The sequence below is a fragment of the Vigna unguiculata genome, chromosome 3 (genome assembly GCF_037176805.1).
Source record: "Vigna unguiculata cultivar grain cowpea cultivar isolate G323 ecotype 2 chromosome 3, ASM3717680v1, whole genome shotgun sequence".
NCBI classification, from domain to species: Eukaryota; Viridiplantae; Streptophyta; class Magnoliopsida; order Fabales; family Fabaceae; genus Vigna; species Vigna unguiculata.
Genome location: NC_140794.1, coordinates 51,419,787 through 51,432,229, shown reverse-complemented (window position 1 = coordinate 51,432,229; position 12,443 = coordinate 51,419,787). Strand labels below are relative to the sequence as shown.

General features: G+C 31.8%; 1 protein-coding gene across 5 annotated transcripts; it reads left to right on the top strand.

Annotated features, from left to right (window-relative positions):
- The first annotated feature begins 3,139 nt into the window (after window positions 1–3,139).
- Window positions 3,140–9,118, top strand: LOC114178444 (phototropic-responsive NPH3 family protein NPY4-like). Of its 5 annotated transcripts, none has more exons than XM_028064352.2 (6): window positions 3,140–3,992; window positions 4,506–4,558; window positions 5,023–5,140; window positions 6,453–6,522; window positions 6,817–7,992; window positions 8,081–9,118. In XM_028064352.2, exons 3-6 carry the CDS (start codon window positions 5,079–5,081, stop codon window positions 8,639–8,641), a joined length of 1,869 nt encoding a protein of 622 aa, XP_027920153.2. In that variant the 5' UTR covers window positions 3,140–3,992; window positions 4,506–4,558; window positions 5,023–5,078; the 3' UTR covers window positions 8,642–9,118. The 5 variants fall into 5 exon arrangements, with proteins under 5 accessions (XP_027920153.2, XP_027920155.2, XP_027920154.2 ...); XM_028064354.2 differs by having other exon boundaries at window positions 4,506–4,781; XM_028064353.2 differs by having other exon boundaries at window positions 4,506–4,804.
- Window positions 9,119–12,443: the final 3,325 nt, after the last annotated feature.

The window sequence follows — 12,443 nt, the reverse complement described above, 5'->3', positions numbered from 1 at the left end:
TAGACGACATATTCTCGAACCCCCTGCGTTAGCCCGCCACCCTTTGCTTCCTTGGACACCCACGCATGCACGGGTACATATCAGCTTCCCTTTGGGTCGTGTATATCTCGGCTCGCTATATAGAGACCAAATTATTTTTTATATAAATGTTATAATGATGTTTTTATTAAAAAATTTTGTTTATGGTTAAAATTAGTTTAAAATCTTATATTAATGATATTAGTCTCATCCTTAAAATTTTCATTCTAATTTTAAATTAATTGTAACTCTAAACCTAAAATATTTAATAAAAATGTGAATTTTAATAAAAACACTATATAAAATTAAAATTTAGTTTCAAGAAAGAGATAAAATTACTCAATTTTAAAATAATTAGGACTAAATTGAACAAAAATAATGAATATAAAAGTAAAGTTGAATGTAAAAATTGATTCTGACATTTTTTTAAATAAAAAAATTAAAAATTAAAAAAATCTATAAAAATTATAAAATAAACAAAATTAACGAAAATTAAGACTTACAAAAAGATATTATTGACTGAATTAACAAAGCTGAAAAAAATAGTAACAAATATATAATTTAACCTAAATTTTCTATATTTTTAATTTTTTATTCCATTGCTTTTACTTATTCGTCATAATAAATACATGTAAATTGGTTTAAAATGAAATAAAAATAAAAATCATCTGACAGAAAGATAATGCTATAGTACGTACTGTCTTAAATATGGGAAATAAACTTTTGATAAGGACAGAAATATTTAAAAAGAAATAAAAGAAGTAGCAGTCAACCCAGCAATCTTAAAGAATAATAATGTTGGAAGACCGTGACATTAATAAGTTCTAAATTCTAATTTTATATTCATGGCGATCTTGCTTCCATCACCATCTCCATCATGTTTCTGAAACATATTCCTGAATAAATGTTCATTGGACCAGATTCTTCAAACATTTTTTTTCTTTCTAATGTACTGGCAAAAATGAATTTGGGAGCAATTATAAGCATTCTCATGGTGATGTGCTTGAGGAAAAGATACGATGAAACACCGATTATATTCTATTTTCAATTGATTTTTCTTTTTTGTTGAAGCATTGCATGTGGGAGTGAGTATATATATATATATATATATATATATATATATATATATATATATATATATATATATATATATATATATATATATATATATTGGGTGAGATGCATTGTGTTGTGGTGACGATTTGTCTACTAGGAGAGGGACTATAGAAACTGCAATACCAGAATTTAGATCATTCACACACAAAAAACAGATACAATTAACTATTATTACTCTTGTCTTGCCTCCCATTAAATAATACAGTATAAAGTTTAAATATTTGTTATGTTTCCCTAACTATAATGATTTTCAATTTTATATCTATTTTTTGTTTTCTTTTGTTATTTATAATATTTGTTGTCATTTTGGTTTAAGTCTTCAGCTAACGTCAGGGAATAAAAACAAGATATTACATCTTGTACGGACATTGAGAAAAAATATTAAATTTGTAAGGATGTAAAATAGATTATGAATAGTGCAGGATTACAAGTTTTAAAAAATATGACATAGATTAAAAGTCAAAATTACTACATTTATAAATACCTTAACGTATTTATGTCATATATATAATCAAGAAATTCCTTTAAAGATTTGAGTGTGGGAATAACGCAAAAAGTTTTTTTAACTATACTCGGTTCGCTTTAGTTTCTGGAGTGAAAAGTTATTTGATTATGGAGAGATAATTTGATAAAAAGACACATGACATGAAAAAAAAAAAGATATTGCTAAATAGAGGGGAAAAAAATTATAGAAGCACTTATTCATTATCTTACTCATTTGTCTTTTTGTTGTTTTTTTTTTTCAAAAGGTTCATATGTTAGACATAATATCATCATTCAATGTTTACCCATTATATTGGATCACATGGAAAAGCCACATAAAGGAGAAAAAGAAAATACCAAAATATAAGAAACCAAACATCAACCACGTCCTCACACAAAGGATATGGAAATTAATATAAAATAAATATACACAAAAACTAGTAGGAAATTCAATAAATTATATAAAAGCTACTTTATTATTGATTCTAAAATTGACAAGTTCATTATTATAACATATATTTTTAGGGTAATTTTGAGAGATTAAGTTCATAAGATTATAATTTTCAAGACATTTTATTCATCTTCCTTAATAATTCGATTAACACTCTAAGAAGTAATAACTTAATAAATTAACATAGAGTCATATTTGAATCACAAACATCTATAATCATGAGTTATATGAATCTCTATCTCTATCGTCAATATATAATAATGAAGAGTTTCACATAAAATTATTTGTTAAAATCAAGAGAAGAGAAATTACCCATATAATCTACATATGACTTCCCCCTAAAAGGCTTCCATAAGCAACATGATGAGAGCACCTTTTAGCATCTCTGTCAATAGTAAAATCGAGACTATACTTTGATGTTCTGAATTGGGTTGTAACTAAGATCTAGTTACTTAATATTGTGAAAGTTTATAGAAACATGCATTTGATGCAATTATAGATGTAATGACGAACACTGGCAGTTTTTTATGTTGTGTTTAAATTAAAGTGTGTAACATAAATTTGGATAAAAAATATTATAAACTGGAGTTTGATAAAAATAATGAGTAATATATTTACGTTTGAATGTTTTTTGTTTAGAAGTGCGTTGATAGAATGAAATGTGTTTAAATATTACTAACAAAAATTCTATTGTTGTTGTTGTTGAATAAAATATATTCGAACTTAAATCTGCCAATTCTAATCAAAACATACAAATTGTGAGTGAAAAAATTACTTTAGCGAAGGAAAAAGTGAACGAATCACCAAAGGCAAGGACAAACTAAATTTAGTGTGTTGGAACTACCCAAATGGGTATCCAAACATAGAACCGTTTTCTAAAAGCTTCTTCATTGTTATCAAGGGTTATATTTTTACACAAAGTCTTAATTTTATTTTATTTTTTCTTATAATTCCTCAAAATATTGAATACAACTATTTTTCCGTAATTTTTATTAAAACGAAAAAATAAGTTATAAAAGACCATGTTCTGGTTAACAAGAGGAACAAGGTGACAGTTGCCGGGTGGTGGTTCTGGTTTGCCTGACGTCCCGAAACGAAGGCGTTTGAGTTTGGGGAAGAGAAGAGAGCAACAAAGTGGTTGGTGTCAGATGAGCGTGCATACACACTGCATGCATACACTGACACGGGGACACTGAAAACACGGAGAGAGAGAGGGAGAGAGTGTGGTGTGAGGGGCCATCATTTTAACAGAACCTGCTTTTACTTTATTACTTGCTTTGAAGCCAGAACTGAACTGCTAATAAAGAAGCTTATTATTATTATTATTCACTTTAAAAGCCTCACTTTAAAGTCGCAAATCAATTATTATTTCTTTCCAAACTTTATTTATTTATTTTCTGTGAAAGATGGACAACTTGGACTGTTGCATATTTCGCGAATGCTTTTGTTTTGTAGCTTAAGAGGCTACGAGAAGAGAATGGGAAAGGAGAGAAGGGTGGTGGTGGTGGGGGCAAGGGTGTTCATCCAAAAGTTTTGATCAGAGAGAGAGAAGGAAGGAACAGTGTGATGATGGTTGGCTTTTTGTGTTTGTGTAGCTGCGGTGGCTGCCAAAGATGAGGAACAAGTTATCTTTTAGAAGGGTGGTCTTTTGGGTTTGGTTGGGTAGTTTGTGTGATATGTGGGGTTGTTCTTTCAGGATATAGTGTCACTCATGCACTGAACTTTGTGTTTCTTGTCGTGGCCACCCCATGTTAGATTCTTCTTACTTGCCAGAGCCAGACATTTCAGATCTCTTTGATTATCTCTGACTCTTTGCCTCCACCACTTTCCTTTCTTCTTATCTGCTTCTACTTGTTTTACTCAATCCACTTTCGTTTCTCCAATATTTATTGCGGGAAAGAGAACAACAACAATTCAACCTCTGGTACGAATACTGTGTTTCTGTTCAGATTTATTCCTGTCTCTTCGTATTCTTCCCTTACCATTCTCTTTCTTCATTACACTTCGCTACATTATATAAAGTCTCTCGAGGTTTAAATTTTAAAAATTAAATCTTTTGCCAATTTCTGTTCTGGGTCTGCTTGATTTTGTTTTGCTCATTTTAATTTAATTTAATTTATTTTTTTGCTTTATTGTGTGTGTTTAGCTGAACATGAAAATCTGTAGCGGATTGTCTTTTTTTTAGTGAAATCAATTGATCACTACGAAGCCTTTTTTCTAATGTCTATGCAACTTTCTGGATTTAAATTCTCAGAAAAAATGTTGTTGTCCGTCTATACATAGTCTTTCAATTAATGGCTTTTTTTCCTGGACCAAGTTTTGCATGTGCAATGATCATTGAAGAAGGAAACACCACTTATTTCTTAGAAATTGGAGCCAATGTTCTACTGCTTCTGTGGTTCTTCTTTTGATTCATACATGTTTTGTGTTGTGGCAGGTGCTGAGCTTTAAAGGAGGGACAAAGCTGCAACGTGGCTAGCAAAGGAAAAGGTGTGGCTCTTGGTGTCAAACTAAGTTATTGGAACCAACAAAGAGAGAAGAAAATGAACCAAATATCTAGAATCAAAAACATAATTTTATCATGGTTGGGGCGGTGGTGTCAGTTTTGAGCAAGTGGGGTTGTCTCTGATTTTGTCTTTGAGGAATTGTTTTTATGTTTGAGATAGTCTGTTTCTGTTAGCAATGTCTCCTAACATGGCCATTCTTTTCTGAGGTACTTGGACTGTTACCATTGCAGTAAGTAACCTTATCTTTGACACTTCCCAAGTCAAGTGAGCGAAAGAAAAACATTTAAAAAACTCTCTTGGCACGCTTACCTCGTTTTGTGAAAAAAGATTCGGTCTTAATAGGAAATATATCATATTTCTATTTCATCCTCCTTTCCTCACTCTGGATTCTAACAAGTTATCTCATTCTTTTTCAAATCTAAACTGTGGGTTGGTGGTTTCTTTCAGAGGTAGAGCAACATAGGGAAAAAAAAGGAGCACAATAGTCATTTCCTTTGGTTAAGATGAAGTTTATGAAACTTGGATCTAAACCAGATTCTTTTCAGAATGATGGTGATAATATCAGGTACCAAATCAATCTCATCTCTCTACTTAGAACATCGCTTCACATGTGCTGTGTATGCAAGTTACTTTATTTACCTTTATCCCCTCTTTGGTGGTTTGCTTCCTGATATTAATTCGTTATTATTGTGTTTTCCTTCCTCTACTCTACTCTGTGCAAATCAATCTTTACAGGCATCAAATCACTTGTAGTTTCGTGATTTTTTTTTTCTTGCTGGACTTCTCTTGGATTTTCATAAACATGAAAAAACAATCAGTTTTGGACTTTTACTCTTAGAAAACAGATTGGCAAATAATTTAATCTTCGCTGTGTGTTATTCTTAAAATTAGAGTCTATCATTTTCTCTCATGAAGATGGTGACTCCAGATTTCTACTGGATTTGATCTCTGCTCTGCTGTTCATGCATATATCATTATATTAGATTGTGATAGATTTGCTTAATTGAAGATGGATTTGGTATAAATCCTCTATTTTTTTTCTTTTTCTTTTTTATATATATATATATCTCATAGCCTTTCTGATTTTCAAGGGAATAAAAATGTTCTTATCTGACAAGACATATTCCTATTTTTAGTCAATAGTGTCGAACTAGTATGCAGCAGTTGTGGTCAGATGCCGTGTGTTTAGACATTTGAATATAAAATATAATATTAAAAATCTATATTTCATTTACCAATGAATTGATTTTTTTTTAGAATAATATTAATTTAAGAGTTACATAATTTTCTGTTATATATTTGAGGTTTTTGTGAATCTTATGACATTTTTTATAATCATTTCATGTAAAATTGAACTCTTTTCATTGTTTCCAGTGCTCATTTTGTAGGATATGTTATTCGACATATCTTCCTTTGTCATTTGACATGATGAAGTCTATATAGTATTCACTCACTTTTGGAATGGTATTTATTTGAGTTCAATTTGCGAAAGGATACGCCAATCCTCTAACATTTTCGTATAATCAAGTATTTTCAAATCGAATTCTTTCTGTTCTTGGATGTGGTATTATTCATTACGTCCTTTGTCGTTTAAATGCTATACTCTATAGTCTTCTACTTAACTTTTCTCGGTTTATCAATGGAACGACAGCATAAAGACATGCATACTAGTTCAGTAATACGAACAAAAAAGACCCATAACGATCTGTCCATGGTGCATGTTTGAGAATCTTAAATAGCATAAACCGCGTTGCATCTTTTTCTTCCGTGGCATATTCAATAAATTTTCTTACAATATCTTATCTTTATTCTTTGTTTCTTGTCTTCGATTTGTTACTTTCATTTAAAACTAATATGTTCCAGCATATTTTTGTCAGGTACGTGGCAACTGAATTGGCAACTGACATAGTAGTTAATGTTGGAAATGTCAAATTTTATCTCCATAAGGTAAGATTCAATCTGACTGCTCATTTTTCATGTGAATTAGGCATCTCTTGATCCCTTTATTAGAAATGAAAGTCTGTAATCGATTCCAGCCATTATAAATACTCACTGCAAGGGGAAATGTGGAGTCAAACGATGTTCTAAATTAGTGTAATCTGTTCTTTCCTCTTTAACACCATGAAATTTTTTTGTTAATGTACTATGGAGACAGGTTGAGGTAGGTTCTGATATGTAATTTGTGGAGTTCATAATCTTCTCTACATTTGATGATGACCTTAAGCTTCTCTGTCTGTGCAGTTTCCTCTTATGTCGAAAAGTGCACGCATCCAAAAGGTGGTTACAAACTCTAATGAGGAAAACAATGATGAAGTCCATATCCAAGACATTCCTGGCGGACCTGCTGCTTTTGAAATATGTGCCAAGTTCTGTTATGGTATGACAGTCACTCTTAATGCATACAATGTGGTTGCAGCTCGCTGTGCAGCAGAATATCTTGAGATGCACGAAACTGTCGAGAAAGGAAATCTTATCTATAAGATTGAAGTCTTCCTCAACTCGAGCATTTTCAGGAGTTGGAAGGACTCGATTATCGTTCTTCAAACTACCAAGTCCCTTCTTCCATGGTCTGAGGAACTTAAAGTAGTGAGCCATGCCATTGACTCTGTAGCTACCAAGGCTTCAATAGATACATCAAAGGTGGAGTGGTCATACACCTATAACAGGAAAAAGCTACCATCTGAAAATAGTAACGATCCTCACTTCAATAGTGTGAGGAAACAACAACTGGTTCCAAAGGACTGGTGGGTGGAGGACCTTTGTGAGCTCAATCTTGATCTCTATGAACGGATTATAACAACGATCGTAACCAAAGGCAATGTTTCTGGTGCTGTAATTGGAGAATCTCTAAATGCTTATGCCTCAAGAAGGATGGCTGGGTTCACCAAGGGTGTGATCCAAGGCGGAGATACTGTGAAGAACAGATTATTATTGGAGACCATAATTCGATTATTACCCATGGACGTGGGCAGTGTCTCTTTTAGTTTCTTGGTGAAGTTGTTAAGGGTTGGTATTCTGTTGGAATGTGAAGAGTTGGAGAGATCTGAACTGATTAGAAGAATAGGTATGTGCCTTGAGGAGGCCAAGGTGTCTGATTTATTGATTCGGGCACCAGATGGTGACACGATTTTTGATGTTGATATTGTGCAAAGGCTAGTAGAAGAGTTTGTGGCATGTGATCAACATGTTCAGTTGGATTCTCTGTTGGAAGATGAATTTCAGGAGATCAGAAGGCCCGGGATTGTATCAGACACTTCAAAGGCTAAGGTGGCAAAACTGGTTGATGGCTACCTCGCTGAGATTGCACGTGATCCCAATTTACCTCTTTCAAATTTCGTTAATCTTGCTGAACTAGTATCAAGCTTTCCTAGGACATCCCACGACGGCCTTTATCGTGCCATTGACATGTATTTAAAGGTAAATGTTTTTTCTTTGACAACCCAAAGGCTTGATCCCATTGAGCTTAACCATAAGGGTTGATGAGTGAATTTACTATGTGATGCAGGAGCATCCTGGAATTAGTAAGAGTGAAAGGAAAAGAATATGCAGGTTGATGAACTGCAGGAAGTTGTCAGCAGAGGCTTGCATGCATGCTGTGCAGAACGAGCGGCTTCCGATGCGTGTTGTTGTGCAGGTTCTCTTCTTTGAGCAGCTGAGAGGTACAGCATCTTCAGGGGGCAACACCACACCAGATCATTCTGGATCAATCAGGGCCTTACTTCCTGGTGGATCACATGGGAGCTCAAGGTCTACTATAACAAACACGGAAGAGGAATGGGATGCTGTGGGAACAGTTGAAGACATAAAATCTCTGAAAGGGGAACTTGATGCACTAAAATTATCAGGTGGAAACAACAATAATTGTGGTAAAGGCAACGCTGAGAATAATGTTGTTGCTAGTAAAATGAAAGGTCTGATGTCGAAGAAGATAATGTCAAAGATTTGGTCGAGCAAAGAAAGAAGTGGTGAGCTGACTAGTTCTGATACATCAGAAAGTCCTGCTTCCACTGTTGTAGAGGAAACAAAATCTACCCCATCTAGAAGCAGGAGGCATTCAGTATCTTAGACCATTTAGTTAATATTATAATCATCTCACTCAAGTAGCATCAGGAGTTAGAGGATACTGACATCTTCCACCTGATAGATACTTTTCAATCAGGTCAATGTAAGTGTGAGCAAATGTTGGCAAGTGGCAAAAAACTGAAGCACCCTTGGATCCATTACTAATATTAGGTTAGGTGTGAGCTCTAGAAGTGACCCAGTTTTGATTATTGGAGACTGGTTTGTGACGCGCTAAATTTGTAATCTTAGTTTTAAAGGGAAGAGAGGAACAGCTAGAAGCAATCAGATAAGGAAGGCGAAGAAAGCTTGTATTGGGATAATTACTGATATGGAGTGTGAAACTTGGACTTGATATTCACATTATTGAACACATAAACACTAGCTATGGTAGATTTGAATTTTCCATATATCTTTGATACGATACCTTACGAGAGAGATTGAGATCTGAGAATTCAAATTTATTTTAGTGTTACAACTGAAATCATTTATCATTTCCTTCGATGTATGACACTGGTGCTTGCTTTTAAATCTTGAAATCCTTGAGAACAAAGCCTAATTGGCTATTTTAGCCCATCTTATGAGTTAGTCCACTACCATAAAATGCAATTAACACTATCTACTATTCTACATATACAAATCCATTCATGTAATTTAGGTCAATACAAGTAAAGCAAAGGTCTAAGTTATTATTGACAATCAGTAGAAAACAATTGAATAAAGTAGTTCCAATAAACTTATTAAGTCAATTCAAACAAAATCACAATATTCAATATTAATGTGATCAACGTTGATTTCACCATGTAACAATTTTACTCTCATGACTAACTTTTCTGCTACTTGCAAATTAGTCCTTTCCGCAAACAAGTGTGAAGTAATACTCCCAATAGGATCTCAACAATGTTTTCCCCATGACAAGGACATTAAGATGTTCCTATGCAACTCTAGATCAGAAGACATTATTGTCTGTCTGTTAGATTCTTCACCATACCATTACTTAATGTAATAAATGTTATGTTTAGCTGAATATGTTTTGCTAAATTTAAGTTTCTACGTCTTAAAACATTTTATTGGTGGGTTGAATCAGAATGTCTCAACCCAGAACACATCGAAAGTTTGATGTTCGGGGTGAGGATGAAAGGACCCTTAACATTAAACATTAACAATTTCTATTTACACCCCTTCGTGTTTTTTTTTTCACACTACTATTTTCACGTCTCCACTTTTTCACATACCAAAGTTATATTATAATACATTATAAATATTATTTTGCGCAATATAATTTTTGACATATTATAAACAATATTTATCGTAATATATTGAAATATAACAACTGTATGAAAAATAACTTTTATAAATGTAGAAGTAGAGAGCACAGATAAAAAAAAGGGGGTTTGCCCAGTAATTTTGTTAAAAGTTTACTGGTTTGAGAAATTATTGCCAAGGATTCATTTAATAAAAAGGAGAAAAAATGAAAATAATAAAGGTAAATTAAAATACTAAAAAGTAAATTATATAAAATGTTTACTTTAAAAAAATATAAAAAGAATAGCACATTATTTTTTTTTTAACTTTCACACTTGCATTTTTTTTTTTTTACATTTTCAGCAATAATCCCTTTTTTTGAAGAAAATATCCAAAAACAAACCCCTTCATAGTAACCTAACCATTTGGGAAACCAATATTAGCATTAGGCTACAATGGAGCTAAAATTGTATCCCTTTCCAGAGGTCAAATTCTACTTTAGTTTTATCTTTAATTTTTCTATTTTTTTAAGTATATTAATGTACAATTAATAACCAAAATATTAAGTTTTATTTAGACATATTAATAATATGAGTAAGTTTGTAACAAATGTTTGTTATATGCTCAAGTTTCAAAACCAAAAAGAGCAAAACTTGAAGTATCAAGTTTGAGATATATATTCATTGTTACAGTTTCACGTTAAAAGGTTATAAACTTTACAGCTTGAAGATAAAGGAAATAATAATAGGTCGAGATATGATTTCAACAACTATTTTGCAGCAAAGTTCATCAAAGTTCCTCACCTTCGTCAAGTTCTTAATTTTTCATTTTCAAGCTCAAGTCCTAATAAAATGAAGAGTTTGAATTATATATACAAGGTACAATTAATGTGATGTAGAACCATAAAGCTCAGAAGAGATAATTAAAGATGAAGTTTCAAGGTTTAGTAATATTAATGTGACTATTTATAAGTGTATATGTTAGAGCACTAATAAAGAAATTTAAGAGTTATTTTTAGTTTTGTAATGAGACTTAGCTTTGATTACAAAATTTAAATGCTTAGTTTTGAAAAGGAAAAAGACTTTAAGGGAAAACAAGGAGAACTAATTTGATAATAAATTAAAGTTTTAGGTTTGGGCTAAAAGTGTTACCTGCTTTTTATATGTAATTAATGTTCACTGGAGTAAAAAAAATCCATTTTATTGTTTATAACTCTTGAAAAATAAAAAATAAAAGATATTAAGTATGGTAAGTCTGAAATTTCAAAATCTTTGACCCTGTATTAGAACATCGAAGAATTAAAGATCATTAATTTACTTAAAGGATTTTGTGTAATGATACACTTACCTTCATTTTATATACGTTTATTATACACTTGTCTTTACTTTCTATTTCTTTTTATCACATCATATAATTTATAAGCTTGTCATTTTACACCCTGTTGTCTTAATAGATGACATGATTTGTAGATGACTTGTGATAGAGAATAGATTTCGTAAGACACGACAAGAGAGATGGTAGGTATTTCACTCTATTGTCTTTGTTACCATACCTTGAAAAATAATTTTTTTGAACGTTGAGAACTGAAGTCCCAAAATAGGTGTCAAAATGTTTAAGTCAAAAGATTCAAGTTTATCAGTTAGAACACTCAAATTATCTTATACTATTTCTTCTTCAAGAATTTCATTTATAGTCATTTTTTTTATTCTTTGGATCCTCTTCTCCTTCGATGTTCATCAAATTTTTCTATTTAATTAATGTTTTTTACTATGTATTTAAATAATTACTTTAATTATAATTTTTAAATTACTCATTTATTATCTCGTACTCTCGTTACAGTAATCATACTGACATTATATTAAAGACTAGATGGGCAATCCAAAACTCAACTTATACATAATACTATAGGTAAAAATATTTAAAAATAAAGTTAGATGATCGAGTTCAAAGATCTAAATGTTAAAGTTATCAACTAAATCAAAAGTTAGTTTTCCTTTTTCCCTCGAAACTCCATAATTTTCTTAATTACATTCTATTCATTTTGGAATTAACTTTCGAAATGTATAAAGCAAAATATAAAGTAGGGTAGGAAGTCAAATATGCGGAAAGAGAAAAAAACTTGAATCAATATCAAACTAATTGATCTAAGTCATAAGGAAAAAAAAACATCGGATTTATTCAAACAGTTATACAAACAACGCAGAAGAATAAAAAATGTATAAAAATAAAAGTAACAATAGTGAAAGGTATCTCATAAAAAAAATCCACCCTGTTGACGAACTTGAAGACTTAAAACCTAGAAGAAAAACATTAGAAAGCATAACTTGACTAAAGTACTCCAATGAGGTGACAAAGCATAGGTATAAGAATCTTGAATCTTGACAAGACTAGACCAAGAGACAGAGAGAGAAAGAGATACCTTGTGAACAATCATGGGCCTGCAAGTAGGGTTTCCGACTTTGCGTAGTGGATAAGGCTACACCTATTTCAGGGCTACTAAGTTAGGCTTTTTCGATCTTTCTTCTCAAGCCCAAATCATTTCATTCTCCTATTCTTTTATATTC